The sequence below is a fragment of the Aythya marila genome (genome assembly GCF_965140915.1).
Source record: "Aythya marila genome assembly, chromosome: 1".
Lineage (NCBI taxonomy): Eukaryota > Metazoa > Chordata > Aves > Anseriformes > Anatidae > Aythya > Aythya marila.
This window is the reverse complement of record NC_139042.1, coordinates 78442100-78460355: the sequence shown is the minus strand read 5'-3', so window position 1 is coordinate 78460355 and position 18256 is coordinate 78442100. Positions and strand designations below refer to the sequence as shown.

At 40.0% G+C, this 18256-nt stretch overlaps 2 protein-coding genes across 14 annotated transcripts in view; one reads left to right on the top strand and one right to left on the bottom strand.

Annotated features, from left to right (window-relative positions):
• GPM6B (glycoprotein M6B) overlaps positions 1-17351 on the top strand; it is a gene marked incomplete at both ends in the record, with an annotated part of 109654 nt that extends 92303 nt beyond the window's left edge. For 5 of the 10 annotated variants that reach the window (XM_082784587.1, XM_082784582.1, XM_082784584.1 and 2 more), the window contains 6 exons: positions 3282-3468; positions 6556-6712; positions 9801-9972; positions 11902-11975; positions 12301-12366; positions 14727-14876. In XM_082784587.1, coding sequence (XP_082640713.1) covers positions 3282-3468; positions 6556-6712; positions 9801-9972; positions 11902-11975; positions 12301-12366; positions 14727-14876 — 806 coding nt within the window. Of the gene's footprint in view, positions 1-3281; positions 3469-6555; positions 6713-9800; positions 9973-11901; positions 11976-12300; positions 12367-13084 lie in introns of all 10 variants that reach the window. The other 5 variants (XM_082784586.1, XM_082784589.1, XM_082784583.1 and 2 more) reach the window with 3 other exon arrangements.
• A 437-nt stretch (positions 17352-17788) lies between these two features.
• Positions 17789-18256, bottom strand: part of OFD1 (OFD1 centriole and centriolar satellite protein) — a 30835-nt gene continuing 30367 nt past the window's right edge. For all 4 annotated transcript variants that reach the window (XM_082784578.1, XM_082784580.1, XM_082784579.1 and 1 more), the window contains one exon: positions 17789-17894. In XM_082784578.1, coding sequence (XP_082640704.1) covers positions 17849-17894 — 46 coding nt within the window. In that variant the 3' untranslated portion in view covers positions 17789-17848. The remainder of the gene's footprint in view (positions 17895-18256) is intronic.

Genomic DNA, 18256 nt, shown 5'->3' with positions numbered 1-18256 from the left:
TAACCTGCCGCCATGGCAACTGCTGCTCACCAGCCTGGGGACAAAAAATGTTTTTATTCTGCTGACTTGCACAAAAGGTTCTAGTGATGCCTTGTACAAAATGGCCATTGAAAGGGGAGATGCAGCGATGTGTGGTTGTGCTCCACAGTTTCATATTTAAATCATTTTACTCTGCTGTGTTGGAAGTGGATGTACAGCTGAAAGCTTCAGTGCAGTGGCTGTATGGAAAGTAAAAAGTAACAGAAAATGGGAACTAGACCTTTTTTTAAAAATATATATATACTTTTTTTGGTCAGCTTTAGTTTGCAGACAATCAGGGTGCACTTGTCATCAGTGTGTTATCAAGCTATTTTTTAAAAGTGAGTATGAGATAGGCAAACGTCATTGTGGTTTGCTGTATACTGTATGAAGATACTTGCTGACTTGGGGTTACAGAAATGGATCATAAAGCAGATTGCCTAGAAAGCTTCCATTTTGAAAAGAAATTTTACCCAGCTGGGAAGCTGGGTACAAATATCCTAGTGCTTGATGAACTTCTAATTTTAGCTGTTTTTTGAAGCTGCTCCTCTTTAAGGTTTGAATTAAAATAAATAAATAAATAAAATTAGAAAACAGCTCTATTGTTCAGGCGAGGCATGAATTTAGGGTCCTCACAAAGCAAGGGCCTGGCAGCCCTAATCCCAAGATGAGATGCTGTCCCGCGGGTCACGGACCCTCTGGCAGGAGACTCTGCAGAAGCTGTGGTGTTGATCTGGATGGCAGATAACTGTGCATGTATGGGTGCTGTCTCATGGAAACGTGCTGTTTTGGGACCTTGTGTGCACTTGCAAGCTGGCAGTGTGCAATTTCCCTGTGAACTGAAGACCCTCTGCCTGCATGTTGAGGGTTGCTGTGAAGTTCCTGCAGTTCCACATTCGGGCAGTTTCCTCTGCCTCACTCAAAATAGCGTGGTTGCTTAAGAGACCTCTTAGGGTGTCCCTTGGCCATGGTCTGAAACAATAAAGGCCACTCAAATTGTTGTGGTGCCTTCTTACTTGGGCTGTTGGGGTAGAATATGAAGAGTATAGCCACAAAGATGCTATGTGCTACTGCCAACACCTTGGAAGAGAGGGGGTTTGCCACCATCAGTCCGTATTCAAGGGTCTGTGGATGAACAAAAGGTGTTGCGAAAATGTGTTGGGATAAGATATCCTTCAATTTCTCTAAGATGGTTGTTCTGCTAGTAGCTTGGGCAGCAGGCTGTGCAGTGTGGGGTACCAGGGAGACAGGTACCTAGCTGGGTGACATTAATCGTTAATCCTTTGTTTACACCAGTTTTGAGAGTTTTGTCAAGCAGGCTGCTCCCATTTTCTGAAACAGGAAGCTTTTCTTGCAGACCTTGTCAGTCTATTGGTTTTGTTTCCAGCTGTTTTTATTTCCCATCTCTGGTGGGATCCTTCTGTGAAGCGATCAGCATGAGAAGGTGATTGACCTCCTGCTCACCAGGTAGCAAGCTGGTGTTTGGTTTCCTCCTCCTTCACGAGTAGGATCCGGGAGGCCGTTTTGTGCTGGGCTGTAGCCATGTCAGTGCTGGGCATGCTCTGCTGAGCTGCCATGCTGTTAGGCATGGACAGTCCTTTGCTGCTAGCCCTGCACCAGATGCAACAATTCCTGGGATCAGCTCTAGGAGATGTGGGCCTGATGCGGAGGCAGACACTGGTGGAAGCGAGCCAGCCTCACATATAGGAAATGTTGAGTCCGATGTGTAGCTTGGGAGCTGTGGTAAAGCTGAGGTTTGCTCTGCAAGGCCTGGTATATGAACTCAACCCAGAACCTCTGTGATAAGACGAACACGAGATGATTTCCTCTGATAGCACACATCTGTGTTTGCTTGCTGTGCTTTGTCCCCTGAGTGCCCAGCTGCCGTGTCTGTCGGTGCTGCAGGGTTTCTGTCCTGGAGGTAGCTCCCACTGCGCAGCTTCCAGCTGCGGGCTTGGCTATGGATGTTTCCCAGGCTCACTCCCATGCAATTAAACCTTGCCTGCAGCCAGCAGAGTGGCATTTTAAGTCATCTCGGTGGTGGTAGCTGCTTGAGCCTCACTGGGACATTTGCCGGTGGCTCTCTAAAAAGATAATTTTATACTTATGATCTGGACTAGGACTTTGAGGAAGCCGGGATGTGTGGGTTTGGCTGTCCCATACCCACGCAGGGTTTCTTAATTTAGTGCCATCCAGCAGGAGCAGTGGGCTGTGGCACTAGGCCCAGCGCGCCATCGAGCGGGGTCCTAATGGCTTGTGTGCGTTGCGCAGTTGTATGAAACGTACCTTAATGGAGACAGCTTAATGCCATCACCCCGAAGTAATGAATTGGTATGGATTGCCATTACCATTATAACGCGGTTAAAAGCTGTGTTTGTTTCCGATTTACATTTCCCAGCTCTGCAAGCAGATGGGCTTTCAGGCAGGGCGGTCGGGAGGAGCCTGGTAATACGGCTGCCACAACCTTATTGCAGTGCTTGCCGAGCAGCAGTTCTGGGGGGTTGTTTTGTTAGCTCAGACTGCCTAGACAATAAATTTCATTAAGACTATGATTACGCTACTGCAGACTGTACTCAGGGATCACTGTAAATCCAGTGCGTCCTATAAAGCTGGAAATGTATAATACTGCTCCATCTCACTACTGTCAGTAAAAATTGCTACTTTTTGGCAGCTACTATTTTTTTCTGCTGATAAATATCTGTATCTGTATAACCTTATATGGATTTACACATAAAGATATGGAAGAGCACAGAGTAGTTAGGTTTCACAGACCTAAACATGTTCCCCTGTCAATGAAAGCAACAAAGCATCTTTCACTTTTCCAGAAGGCTTCGTTGGCTTGAGCGCTTACTTCTCTGGCTTCCCAAGCAGTGCTAGCACCTGGTGCTCGTGTCCTTAATACCAGTAATGCTGACATGTGATGAGCTCTGTGTCAGCAGCTGAATTGCAACGGATCACTTCAGATAAACAGCTTTTTTTCTTTTTCCATTTCATAGGCTGTCTCATCGATCTCCTCTTGATCCTGTAGAGTTAGGAGCACTTGGCCCACTTTCTGGGCTTTGAGCTCACCCCAACAGATCTGTAGGTCACTGTTTTAGAGGGTGATGCTTTCTTGCACCATCTATAGATTTTTGCTTAGCGCAACGTCAATGTCTGGGCCTTTTATTCCCCACGGCTTTTGTCAAGCAGAGAGCGAATATTCTTTTCCCTCATTATTTGCTTTTTGCTCATAATGTTCCTTTGGCTTTCTTTCTTCTGCTTAGGTTGCTTTGAATGTTGCATTAAGTGCCTAGGAGGAGTGCCATATGCTTCGCTGGTGGCAACCATTCTCTGCTTCTCGGGGGTAGCCTTGTTTTGTGGCTGCGGCCATGTGGCGCTCACAGGCACGGTGTCCATCCTTGAGCAGCACTTCTCCACGACTGCCAGCGACCATGCTTTGCTGAGTGAAGTGTAAGTATGCCTCCCATTGCCATTATTCATGAAGAACTTCCACCACAGCACCCTCATGCTGGATGGGCAGAGATGGGTTCAAATCTCAGTCTCTATCCCTGAGCATTAGGTTGCCTGTTTCTCCAACACCTATAGGTGTTTTTCAGTGTTTACACTCAAAGAGGCAGAGTGTGTATCCTGCTTAACCCATTTGTATTCATTACATCAATTTCATGAGCATCAAGAGACCTCTAAATAGGTGCATTATACCTACTGCTCCAGAATTATACCTGACTTTTTTCAGTCATCAGAAAAGAAAGGTGCACCCAGAGTGGAGAAGCAGCTTTTTGCACAGGGCAAGATAAGATCCTGTGCTTGAATTAGATTCCCTGGTAAATGTGTTGAAAACCAAAGAAATAGTATCCAGCAGCAATACAAAGTTTGAAGGTATAACAGAAATAACCGTGAAGCATTGTTGTGTCCATTGCCCCTCAGAAGAAGGTGGATGGGTATTGTGCACTGAGCAGAAAAGCAGGAAAAAAAGGAGAGAGGAAAGATTATAAATAGTATAGATGTTTGTCTTTGCTACTTTAGCCTTTGCAAATAACCACCAGTGAAATGTTAGGGGATTTTGTGTTCCTGAGCTTTATCAGTGAAGCCTGTTTCAGAACCTGCAGCCAGCATCCAGCCCCACTGGAGCAAACCTCTGTTTTCCTTTAATGATGAGGACTGTGTAGACCCAAGTGTTCAGTACTTCAGATACCTGGTCTTTGGAGCATCAGCTGGGTGTTACATGTCCCCTGATGCTGAAGCTGCTGGTCCTTGAAAATACTTCTGTTCAGTGGTGGAAAGGAATTTTGATCAAGCTGAACTTAATGGAAATTGCATGCCAGTGTCAAGATGCTAAGGAGTCAAGGCAGCAGGAACATGGTCTCTACAGGGGGGCCTGCCCATCTGCCAGCTTCTGCAGAGTTTTTGTTTGTTTGTTTGTTTTTGTTACTTCATTGTTTTGTTTTGTTTTTCTTTTTCCATAGCCTCCCTTTTAGCTCTTGTGGACACAGACTTGTCAATCTGCAGGCACTGAGCCTGAGACCACCACAGCTCCCCCCTTCCCATCCTCTGAGAGCACTGACTGCAGGCCTGCAGCACCATTTGGGGGCTTTTCCCCCTCCCAATGCCTAAAGCTGCCCCATGGCACTGGGATTGCACCCAGCCACTGATTCCTGTGCCCCCTGAGGCTGAGCACCACGTCCCCAGCTCTGTTGTGTGAACCACAGGGATGCTACTATTAGCATAAAAATTTAGAGAAAAACAATGAGCAGCTGTTCTTAGAATTTGAAAATGAAATTGCAAAAGTAGCCACAACAGGCAGCAAGTTTTGAATTTTGGAGAATTGTTGACAATGTTTCTTGCCGAGGCAGCATCAGCAGCTGGGGGGCTGTGTAATCCCTACCAAATTCCAGCTGTAATTCCAGCTGTGGTCTCTGGCTCTGTGGAAGTCAAACAAGAAAGGCAAGGGAGAGGAGATGCCAGAAAGGGGCAAATTATTTAAGGCCAAGAGATGTAATATAAATGAAAAATGTATTAGTAGGGCCATCATTTGTAGAACAGATTTTTAACCAGGTTTTGTATTACTAATTTCTAGTAATGTACATAGATTGTTGGTGACAGTGAAGTATTCTTTTATTCTCCATCAAACGCTGAGTTAATTTTTTCATGCTTTATAGTGCAGGTGCAATGGCTTTATCCTGTTATTTTGAATCACTTTGGAAAATAAACATGAACACTATTTCACTTCCCACATATAATTTTAAATGAGCAATATCCTATTTTGATACAAGGGGTGTGCTATCTGTCTGGATAACATTTAACTGTGTAAATGGTAGTCATCAGTTTTCTTTAAACGAAACTAAAACATGCAGGTGCTCTTTGAAGAAGCTAGTTGGGGGAGAGTAGTGAGAATTGAAAAAAAATCTAAGGAAAAATGTATATGCATTTTTTCCTAAAACAAACAAACGAAAGCATCAGTATAGATCTACAAAGTTAATTTTCCTGTTACGTGAACATATTCATCTAAAATAAACATCTCAATAAAAAAAAAATTTTTTTTTTTTTAAAGACATTAATTCTGGAGAAGTTTGCAATGAAGTATGATTTTTGGAGACCAGCAGAATTGTTGTATACAAGATCTGGCATTCTGGTCCTCCAAAACAGTCAGGTTCACACACTAAATCCATAACTGGATTGGTAATGCTAGAAATGATACCATTTACCAAGAGTAAAAATACCATAAGATTTTCACTGCAGATGGTATGTTTGTAGGAAATCAAGAACCTTCTCAAATAAGATTCAAAGGAAGCTCTTATGCCACATACCATGCGATCTTCTTCTTCTGGACAGTTCCAGACTACCTCAAATGGAAGGATTTCCTAAATATTTGCTGCAGGTTTTTAACCTTAACTACATTTAAGGGAGCTTAACACAGCTGTGTGACTTCAGGCACTGAAGCTCACTTGGAAGTACCCTCCTAGGCTGTGGAGCAGACCATTCCTCAGAACTCTCTGCAACGTTTGTTGAGTTTTGTATCAGAAAAGTTCCACACAAATTTCTGTAAACATATGTTAACTGGATTTTACATGTCAAAACAGTGATTTTTGGGGTCTACTTCCTTCCCCTAAGCCAAAGGAGCCACCATGGAGTGTGGTCGTTCAGCCAGTAGTTCAGCTCCAGCCTTTTCTGCTTCAGTGCACACTTTCTATGCTGTAGCTATTGGACATTCCCTGAGGTAGGTGTCAGGGTCAGCCACAGGGAAAATAAAATCTCCATGGTGGATGCATGAAATGGAGTCTTCCAGCTTGTGACTAACAGCAGTCAGGGTAGGAACTGCAGCACAAACAGTGGGTGCAAAACTAACGGACATTGGTACTGCTTACCTGTAGAAGTTGTAGCAGCACTTTCCTGCAGCCTACATGCTTAAAATGCTTTAAAGAGCATAAACTGTGTTTCTAGAAAGTGAGTTGACTCATACCTGTTATGATTAGGGAAGACTTGCTTTGTTTTAAAAGGAATTAAATCTAATTACATCCTTTTTTTTCTTTTTCATTTTAGAATACAGCTAATGCAGTATGTAATTTATGGCATTGCATCATTTTTCTTCTTATATGGAATAATCCTTTTGGCAGAAGGCTTTTACACAACAAGTGCTGTGAAGGAGCTGCATGGAGAGTTCAAAACAACAGCTTGTGGCCGCTGCATCAGTGGGATGGTGAGTAGCACTAGGAATGGGAACGTTGTCCTTCCTTGCTAAAACCTATTGGGCTTGGCTTGACTCCTGTGTCTCTGAACCACAGTGTATTGCCAGAACCTCTGTTTAACTCCTTATGGGTGAGCCAGTGCCTGTTGCTGGTCCCTCTCTGAACTTTGTGGATGCTTGGTCAAACCCAAGTTCTGCAGGTTGACTGGTGGGGTGCTACTGTGGCCTTCCCCTCCTAAAGCTGAACCCACTGTTTGAAACTGGTGGAGGCTGCTGATTTTGAAAAATTCTGTGTGAGACAAAATGGAATTTGCACTTTTGAACACAGAGTACACTGATAGTGTTCAAGGGCAGATTGTAAGATGGCTGTGGTTTGCAGAGCTATTTAAATAGCAGACTGCAGTTCCTCTGACTTCCATAGTCTATTCTACATGGGAACGTCTGGATCCTTCAAACAAACACTAATGAATGAAGCTTCACAACATCTTTGCACTTGAATCAAGTATTTCTGTCTTGCTTTTGCAGATGGCAAAAGGCATACAGATATAATAATGAGTCTTTTTTGCAAAGCTGAAACACTTAGAGCCTTAAAGTTACAAGCCATCTTCCCTTCAATATACTTCTGTATTAGAACATCTTAAACAAAGTTTAACTAAAAATAAAACTTCAGATTCTCACCCACATTGCCCCCTAGGGCGCACTCTGCAAGAACAGAAACATAACTATGTTTCTAAGACAGGATTTCAAAGTTATTTCTGAAAATCTGAATTCAAAGCTTGTAATTCTGGAGGAAGCTAAGCAGTATGACAGATCGCCCACGGGAAAGTGTGGGTGAGAAGAGAAGAGGCTTTTGATGTGATTGTTGCATTTTAATATACAACCTATATCCTGTACTTAAAAAATATGTACTTTCAGCTGGTTAAATACAAAGAAGATGCATGTTTATTTTCAAACGGGTTAAGAATTTTCCACTGTGCTGTCGGATACTTACTGAATTTTTCAAGGGCTAATAAAAATAAGACATTCAATCATTTTCTAGTTAAGTAGCTATTTTCTTGCTCTTTTCTTTGAAAGTATCATCTTCAGTGAGGAGCAAAATTATGTCTAAAACAGCATTTCTAAAGATCCAAAATACAGTAGAAGCATACACATCTTGTTACTGCAAGGGGTAGTTACTTGTTACTGTTGGGTAGTTGGAGGCACGTCACTGTCAGCTGCTTACACAAATACCAGTGTGACACACAGACATATGACACAAAAACATGTTTTCATGTTGTCCTGTTTGTCCAGACAATTAAAGAGAGAGTTTAACAGTTCAGTTAAGACTTGAAGCTCTGGTAAGACATCTCAGTGGTTAGTGGCGACAGCTATAGCATATGCCACTGTCTCGTGCTAGAGCTGCTTAAAACACCAGGCTTTAGAACAAGGTTTGTGAGGAGAAACAACATCCTAACAGACTGGTGGTGCCTGCAGACAGCAGCTTTTAGCCATCCACTGTGTTTTTCTGCCTATTTAATCAAGAACACTTCTACTTATTCCTCAGTTACATCACCAAGCTGGGTGCAGTCCCTTCCATGTTGCATAAGGTTACTACAGAAGATAGTCTTTTGACTTGACTGAATTATTTCTGTTGGCTGTGGTAATGCAGAAGAACTGTTTCCAACATTTTATCTGTGTTGTATGTGAGAGTGATTTTTATTTTTTTTTCTTAGCTATTTTAGGAGTTAAAGGCTTCCCATTCTCCTTCTCATGCATATTTCAAATATGCACATGCAAACCCATGTTTTATGTATAATGTATCTATAGAAATCCTTTAAACTGGTCTACTTGGTTATTACCAAAACCCACTGAGAACTTCTAGTGTCTGGCATGACGTAGGGTATTTTAGCTCAGTTGTATTAATTCAAGATTAGCAGGTTTTCTGTGTATGTCTGTTTTCCAAGTGCTTCCAACTTCCCACCTTCTTTCCCTCCAAAATCTAACCAGTTACTTCAAAGTTGCTCAGTGTGTCTGGACACACCTCTGAGGATGCAAACTTCCACTGCTGCAGAATTTGTTCAGGCCGTCAGTTCTGGGGTCAGGCTAAGACAACCCCCACTTCAGTTTCTTTCCCATCTCTGCTGCTCTGGCACACAGGCTTCTGATAAGAATACAGTGCTCTACTGGAAAGTGAAGCCTTTCCAACCCACCTACAGTCAAAGAATGGTGATAAAGGAACACACAAAATATAAAAATGTTTCCCCATTTTGCAAGGGGAATCCAAACCTTAGCCTCTCAAGGAGGGGGAAGCTAGGAGCTGATGCCAGAGCTCACAAGATAGTGTTTCACCATAAAACTTAACATGGAAGAATAGGAGAGAGCAGAGGTCCAGTGGGAGCAGAAAGCTGGAGATATCTGGAGCCGTGAGTGAGTACCTGATAATCTTACCAAAGAAAATGTATGTAATATTAACAACAACAACAGCAAAATAAAGCAAATTTTAATAGGAAAATCCATGATCATCTGAGCTGAAGTAAGTAATTTTTGTCTTGGCAATGTGTATTAGTTTTCTGATCTGCTGTAATGAACATGGTATGTTTTCTAAAATAGGTATTCTCAACTGTTACATTCAAAATTGATTTCAATAAATCAGGGAGTACAGAAGAGCTCTGCATACATCAATTCACTCTATTGTTTTGATTTGCAAGTTGTATAGAAGTGCTAGTATATTGCAGTTAATAAAAAAAAAAATCCTTAAATTGACTTTTGTTGCAATTTTATTGGTTTTAGCCTACAACCTGCTTAGCTGAGACTCTTGAGAAATTAATGAACTGCTCATTCAGGAGGCCAAGCTGCTTGCTCAAGCAGCCAGATGAAAAAAGAAATGTCTGAATTACTTTCTCAGAAGCACTTAGAGTACCAAAGTATTTGTAAGCAACATAAGCAATGCTAATGTTGTTAGTATGTATGGAAATAATGGAATAATTTAATGGAAATTAAATACTTTATTACTTAATTTCTGAAAATATGTTTAAAGACTGTACTGAAGCATTTTTTTAAGGAAAATTCAAGTATTCTTTTCAAAGAGCAAATATGAAGTGCATGTGTTTTCTCTGCCCAGTTTGTTTTCCTCACCTATGTGCTTGGAGTGGCCTGGCTTGGGGTCTTTGGCTTCTCCGCTGTGCCTGTCTTTATGTTCTATAACATATGGTCAACTTGCGAAGTCATCAAATCTCTTCAGACAAATATGACAGTTCCAGGGGACCAGATCTGCGTGGATATCAGGCAATACGGTACTTATTTAAATCCTGATTAAATGCTTTATCCTTTCTCCTTGGTCTATCTTCAGTAGTTTTGTTTCAGCTTTATCAAATGAACCAAATGCAAAAGCATCTTGTGTCCCTGAATGTGCTATTACTTTTCTAATTAATTCAGATTACATTGATCTCTTTCCAGATGCAATCAGTTTAACTGAACAGGCAAGTCATTTATCTAAAATGATTTTGTAGCAGTTTCCAATACCATAATATTAGGTGTAAAAATAGATCAGCCTCAAAATAAAGTTCTTAGAGACAAAGCTGAGAGATAACCAGAATCTGTTTTCTTAAGCCCATTTGTATATGTATTTTCTTTCAAAAAGCTGTTTTTACATTTAATTATGAAGTTAATGCCTGAGTTTTGCTGTAATGATTACTTTCAGTGAAAACCAAAAACCTGCAATTGAGGGTCTGCCTCAGATATTAATGAATTAACTCTGCTTTCTAATTACACACAGAAAACTGGGGGAGGGGTGCAAGTAGCAGAGCAGTGGGGAAATAGCTTAAAATATTGTCTGGCCTTTCAAATACTTTAGTCATTAAAGTGAATTTTTCCTGAAGTTAATCTCATCTTCCTCTGTGCTGAAAACCTTCTGTCACAGTTACTTTGGGCTTCATTTTAGCTTGCATTTTCTGGGTATGTTTGTTTCTTTGGACTAATTAAATCAAAGCTGAGGAAACTGATTCACAGTCGAGAAAGAAAGCAAGCTGGGTTTTCCTTTCCTGTCCTGTAGGTTCAGTAGGAGAGAATAAGATGTACCAACTTTAAAAGTAAGAAGTCCCAAATCAAATACTTGCATCCTATTTCAGCAGCTGCCACCAAGAGGCTGGGAAGTACCCTTTTTCAGTAGCAAAGCCCAGGAGTGCAGGGGAAAGGTGCACTCCTCCACCCTTCTGCTTCTCCTGTTTGTTTTGCAGCTGTGCCAGGGCAGTGAGGGGCTGTGTTTTTCCTCTTATTGATAAAATCATTTGTCTTTCAATGAGTGGCGGGAGGGAGCAGCTTCTCAACGCGCTGCTTGTGTCACTGAAGTGTCTTCTAGTTCTGGGTGGAAGCAATAGCTGAATGCCTTCAACTGTATCTTGCAGTTGCAGAGAAGAAACTGGCTTTAAAGTAAATCCTATAAAGTCTTTCTGAAAGCCATATTGTCCTGAGATAGTTTCAATGACCTGCCCCTTACAAAGTTTCTAATTCCAACCAGCCGAGTTTAAAATGTGAGTTGTATCGAGGAGGAAAAGCGCTGTTTTCCTTTTTCAAGCCATGGCTTCTGCTTAAGCTTTACATCTGTTACTGGTCTAAAAGTTTAGGTTATTTTAAACTTTCTAGATCCCATCGACTTTTCAGATTTTCAATCATGTAAGAAAAGTAATTGGGAGTACGTGAGGTATAGCAGACCAGATTCTCTTGTAGCAGCTCTCACTTAATGCTTTTTTACCCTCTGGAACTTAAATAGAAGAAAATTCTTGTGTAGTTCTCCCCTCCAGCTCCTCATTCACCCTCTTCTGCAGCAGTTGTTCAAGTAGCACTTAATCTAGTGAGGAATTGCACAATAAGTGCTGTCCTGAAAGATGCCAAGTATCTCTGAGATGCAGATGATCCCTTTCAGTCCCCAGTCTCGGGGAGCAGGCAGTATGAGACTGGACCTGAAGCACAAAAATCCAACCATTTGGCTGCCATATGGGAAAACCACATCTGAGAACATATCTTGGCAGCAAGCCTTGGTATAAGGAGAAAGTGCAATTTTAGTGAGCTTTTTAATTTCTCCTGCCAACTCAAAGCTGTACTGGTCAACGCGTGGATGCCCAAAATGGGAACACAACTGGCAAGTGGGCAGAAAAAATAAGAAAGGAACAGAAAGCATGTGTTGATTGCTAAAATTAGTGGTTTCTTTTGCTGTGGTATTTCAGGTATTATCCCGTGGAATGCTGTACCTGGCAAAGCCTGTGGTCCGATCCTGGAGAACATCTGCAACACGAATGAGGTACAGAGGCATGGCCCATGTGCGACTTATGCCTCCAGGTCACTTAGGCACAGCATAATAACTAACTTGGTGAAAGTTTGTGGAGGGAACTAATACTAAGAGTAAAAAGAAATTGATTTGGGCAGAATATTGAAACTAGTCTGGCTTTGATCATCAAAAAAAAAAAAAGTGTTTTCTAAACAGTTTAAGTTTTTAGAGCTTTGAACCTCTTGCTATGAAGACAGATTTATTATCCTTATTCTTTAAAACAGCTGAAATGCATGTTATACTATCCTTAGTTATGTAAACATTTTTAACATCTTGTTTTTTCATCTTTTTCCCCTAGTTCTACATGTCTTATCACCTGTTCATTGTGGCTTGTGCTGGAGCTGGTGCCACTGTCATAGCATTGGTGGGTAGCATTTTTATTTATTTTTTTATTTTTTACTGCGCAATGTGTTCCTTTCAGACTTAAGATGCTTTAAGATCAAATTTTATGCATCTTAAAAATGCTGATACTAGACGTAAAAGAGGGTGAGCTGTAATCACTGTTACTTTCTGCTAAGCTTTGGGCATTCTGAGTCAGCAGGTCCAACACTTCTGCTTTAAGAAGTCATCTTAACTCACCTGCCCTATCCTTAGGAAAAAAAAAATCTTTGCATGTCCTTTTAAAATCCTACTTCTACCCACTGTTGATATTTTTCTGTTCACTATTTCTTTTCATTGTTGTAGTTTATTTGATCAATAGCTTGTAACCTCTTGTTCTTTTTGTCTGGACCCAGGCAATTTGACTAGTCCAGCCCTGCAATGCCAATCACAGGTAGCAGTTGGAAAAAGGGATGTTAATAAGATGGCTTTTTTCATGTGTCTAACACTTACTCTAGCTGCCAGCTTCTAACTTCCTATCAGCCCAATCCAGGTGTAATGGTGCCTGCTCTTAGGCAAAATAGCCTTAGGTCTGTGTGTAGATTATACTCAAGGGACAAAAGGCAAGTTAGTTACCTTGCATCTTCACCCTGGAGGAAGCTCGGAATAGCATCTGTTGTAAAAGTATCAACGGTTGCCCAAGTGGGCTTGAGCCGTCACCTTGTTTGTTTCTTACTCTCCTGTATTTTGTTCTCTTCCACCAGCTGATCTACATGATGGCTACTACATATAACTATGCTGTTTTGAAGTTTAAGAGTCGGGAAGATTGCTGCACTAAATTCTAAATTGTATAAGCCCAGTAAAGAGCTGCATTGCTGTAGCTTGAAATACCACTGACACCCTAGGCTAAAAGTCTAGCTTTCTGAATTTTGTTACAGTAATTGTAAATAGCTTCAGTAAGCCTCATTTAGCTTATCAGATTAATAAAATGACTTCTTGTATATGAACTATGATGTGGATGAGATCTGGCTATTTTTTTCCTGTTGAGAGGATTCAGTTACTGTTGGACTGTTTATAAATTGTCCTTTGGAAGATGGGACTTTTTCATTTGAAGTCTCCATTTGCTTTGTAGCAGTCATCTCTAAAACAAAGACTGGAACAGTTCAGGGTCAGAATTACTCATCTATTCTTCATCCTGAATGACAACTGCAAAAAACTCTGAGCATACAAATATATATGATACAAAATATAAAGAGTAATAAAGTCGTGCCAGTCTCTTTTGGCAGAAATCAGAAGCCCCAGTATTATGAATTAGTCGGCTTGTCTTTCTGGTGCATGGATGATTAAGTTGATTATTTTCTTTTACTTCATTTTCAAATAACTGCCAAATCGTGCTCTCTCTGGAAGGAAATACATCCTTGTATTAGCTCTGCGTAAAACAATCACATTCTGGTTTTGGACCCTAAACTTGTAAAGAAATAGCATATAAATAGTTTCTGTTCTTGTATGACTTGCACTTTAGTAACTGATTTCTCAGTAGCCAGATCTCAAAAATGTAAGTATGACTGCACGGGAAGCAAAACCATGCATAGATCATAGAGACATTTTTACACTGTTGGGGGAAAAAATAAAAAGAAGTGAATCAATATGTTCAGATGTAGATTTTTTGCATGAAGTATGGTGAAAAGATGTTGGGAAGAGATGAATTCAAAAACCAGGAAAAATCCACACAATAATAATGGGAAAAAAAAAAAAAGCTAATTATGATGTAAAACTTTTCACCTGAAGTTAGACAATGAGAGTTTAAAATGTAGTTATAACAATACATGATTAAGACATCTTAACCCAGAGATTGCATGCTTTTGCTTAGTTTTGGACTCATGTTTTGTTGTTTAATTTTTCAATGTGTTAATGTAGCCTTGTTCACGTAAATAAAACTGTTTACAATTTCAGGCTTTTTCCAGGGGGAGGGTGGAATTCTCATCTGCTTGTTGGGTGAAAAGAATTACCAGGATCTGGGCTTGAATATACATAAACACCACGACCTTAGAAACCAGTTCTTCTGAGCACCTCTTAGTATACATAAGATCTAAATTGCCACATACAAAAGTTTTTTTCCCTGCTTCCCCCCATTCTGCATTTTAATTGATCCGTACAACTCTTCAGCTCATTTTATTACTGTTGTACTAACTTTCTCTAAGTTGTGAATAACCAACCTAAATATTAGCATGCAAAATTCTAGAGATCTTTGAGAATAGCCTCTGTGCTTGTTTTAATAACAGAATGCTTATTAACGTAGAATAACTTTTTTGGTCATTATTGTAAAGAGCGTCTATTAATCTAACTAGCAGCTTGCTTTGCCTCTTGACATGCTCACTAGCCATCATGCTCACCCTTCTCTTCCAGATCCACTTCCTCATGATACTGTCTTCTAACTGGGCCTACTTAAAGGATGCAAGCAAAATGCAGGCCTACCAAGATATCAAAGCAAAAGAAGAGCAGGAGCTTCAGGATATCCAGTCTCGGTCAAAAGAGCAACTCAATTCTTACACATAAATGTTTGCCACAGTAATTCAGCAGAAGAATTCTGTAGCTCTGACAAATCAACAAATAGCTGCTCTGCAGTACAGATGTGTGTCTACCAAACAAAATTATAGAGAAGTGTAAAAGCTTCACGTTCAAGCTCCTGGAACACGTTCATAGGGAAATCTTCCCATGGGTAATCTTCCATCCTTTCATGCAGAGAATGGAGGTTTTATTCCAGGCATTTTAAAAGGCAACACTTCACAATAAGTGACCAAATTATTCTACTTTGAGACGTTCAGAATTTACTATTTGACATGCAGCATGAATTCCTGCACAAAACTGTGGCAGGTGCTCCAAACCAGCAAGCAGTAGATGTTTGTACAGACCTTAGACAAAGGCACGTGTAAGATGTGTGATTTAGTATCTCAGTTTATATACCAAATGGAACTGTGGCTGGCTAAGATTTCTGATAGCCTGTGCTTATTCGGAAGCACAGTTGCAGCGTTTCAGCGTTTCATAAGTCCTAATAGGGCAGCCTTTGAACACTCTTTACATGGGCCACAGGAACAGCAATCTACTTTTGTGCCACAGTTTTTTACAATGAACAGTCATTCTCCTGTGCTTACCTGAGTGTTGAGCAGATGTCCCAAGTTTTAATCTTTTTATTAACTATTTAATGGAATGTAGATGCTTGGATCTGGATAATGATCCCCTTCTTTGAAAATAAATGTCAGCTTTGCCTTAATATTTATTTTCTATAAATGTCTTAGCATTTATATAGTGGCAGGAGACCATTATCCTTCATTTTACGTGAAAAGTGTTACCTTATTAAAATGACACTGATGTGACTATTCCAAATGAGCAGATGACGAAGTTTGCAGAGTTTTACACAATAAAAATGACAGCCATAAAGCAGAATACAGGATGTCCACCTTTTCTCTATCTTGGTGCTTAGCAAATTTATAGTCAGTGCTTATGTGTTTTCCTTTTTACAAATTAATTAGCACATTAAGAAAACGTGGTGTTCAGAAAAAAACAAACACAAACTGGTGCCATTTTAAAGTCATTTCCCATAGAAGTCTGCCTTCTAATTAATGTTTATTTCAGAAGCTTTCAGTGATATCTTGAGTATTAGTGATGGTATATTTGGTGTTTGTTCTATATGATATATATATATATAAATGTCGGGGGAAAAGTAAAATACATCAGTCATTTGAAAAAATTGAATATTCAAGTCATACCCATGTTAAGCTGACGTGTGGTTTGATCGTTTTGACTGTTTGCTGAATATAAGTAAGTCAAAGGAAGCACAAAACTTCTTTAAGTCAGTATTAAGAGAAAAGGCATTTTGGGGGGTATTAACTTCAACTATAATTTTTCTGTTAAATATTGAAGTCTAATTTGACAGTTTAAAAAGGGGGCAAAGTTGATCCGTGTAGAGCAAATATGACAAAATAGCCTAGTGTATGTTCTTACCTGTTGCATGAAGGAGACATTTCTACAGCAATGCAGGTGATGTTCTAGCCCAGTGTTTGCATAAGGGTAATAATGGAGGCAGTGTCTTAAAGCCTAATTCTTTTCTAATTCAGTGTAGCTATTACTGGGAGTTTTTGAAGTTTTGTTTAAGTAGTCTAATATTTTTATGTAAAGAGCATTAAATTTTGCTATGTATAAATTTTTGTAACCTAACAGTGAATCAATATTTTCTATCAGTGCCAAGGGCTTCCTGTAGTTACATCCAAGTGTTAAAATAAATATTTGTAGATAATAGACAACACTTGTGTATGCTTATTTTAAAACAGACCTACAGCTACTCTATACTAGTGCATCTCTGTTTTATATCTCTATCTGAAGTTAAACACATTCTGTTCAATATTGTCCATTTGATAATGTACTGCGAAAGGCTGCCCTGTAGGTGTATGCTTCAGCATGGTAAGTTTTTCTAGCATTAACTACTGATAGTTGTTCCAGGGCAGCATAAAGCAACAAGCACTATTCAGCCCGTGCTTAACATCAGACAAAACAAATTTCTGAGGAACTTTGTAAATTCCATCTTTGCTGCAACACAAAGTTAATTTAGCAGCATGTAAAATTAGACTATCCCCTAACTATTTTGTCTTAATTTAAAAAAGAAAGTGTGTCTCATTTATGGTACACCACATTTCAATCTCCAATGAATTCAAGAGGGAGCTTCAGTTTTGCCCCTAAATTCTGTCAAACTTGGCTTCATGTTCCTGTAGTTAGGTCAAGGTAAGCAGCCTCAAATGCAGTGCAAGTTGTACTATATGCTGCCGCCCAAAATTACTTCATTGATTAAAAAAAAAATACTGTATTTTATACTGTAAATAAAGTTTAATGATCTTGCCTATAATTTACCTACAAAATGCAAAGCTTAAATAAAGATGAGTTAAATAGCATTTTTATTTGAATCTCTCGGTTCTGGGCTGGTTAATACTAACAAAGCATGAGAAAAGGCTGCTTTTAAAAGTGTTTCTGATGCTGTAGCAGTAAAAGGGGCAAGTTAGCGTGGTTCTGTCTCTGCTCTCTAAAAAAGCAGAAGCCAGGGGTTTCGACGGGATACCTTTAAAAACATGAGATAGCCTCAGTGTAATAAAAAGTTCGGCTGTTACTTTGACTTACTGTTTGTTACATTTTGTGGGGGAGGGGAGGAACAACATTTCAAAAGCTGTGGCTGTTTCTAGGAATTCAAGGCCAAGCCCATCTACCTGAACATACACATTCATTTCTTTACATAGCTTTGGCCTTTCTCTCACCATGCTCCAGGGCCTCCTGCTGGAATAGTAACACATCTAGACTCAATATTGAAATTCGGTGACTAAAGGGGTAAGACTTCAATAGCAGCCTTACTCATTTATAATTATACACCCTGCAATTCCTCTGCCTAGCATTTATTGCAACTTCATTTACGGTCAGAAAGCTGTTTTAAAAACATTTTATTGTAGTTAAAAGAGAAAAAGAAAAACGAAACCGGTTGCAGCTGTTCACCAGAAGCTTTCATCATCATCTCCATGAGAAATGCCTGCAGCACTGTAGTGGGGATAGGAAAGGAGAAAAAAATGGCTTTAAGTCTGAAGTAGTTTCTTGTATGAAGCATACGTTTGTTTCAGAGAAAGTTAGTTACACACAACTTAATAGAGTGCATCTAATCACAGGCTTTAGTCAATGACAATCTATGCTGCAGTTTTCTTGCTGTTCCAAGAGCAAGCCTTTAAGAGCGAGGATTTGGGCCACCTCATCCATCAAACAGCATTACTATTGACTACTGTGGTAGCACAAAAGAACACTGCACAGATATAATTCAGGAGCGCCAGCATAGGGTCTGGTGTGTAAAACAGCACTTTAAAGGGACAGATCACACTGTAGCTAGTAATGATTCAGTGTTAGTCACT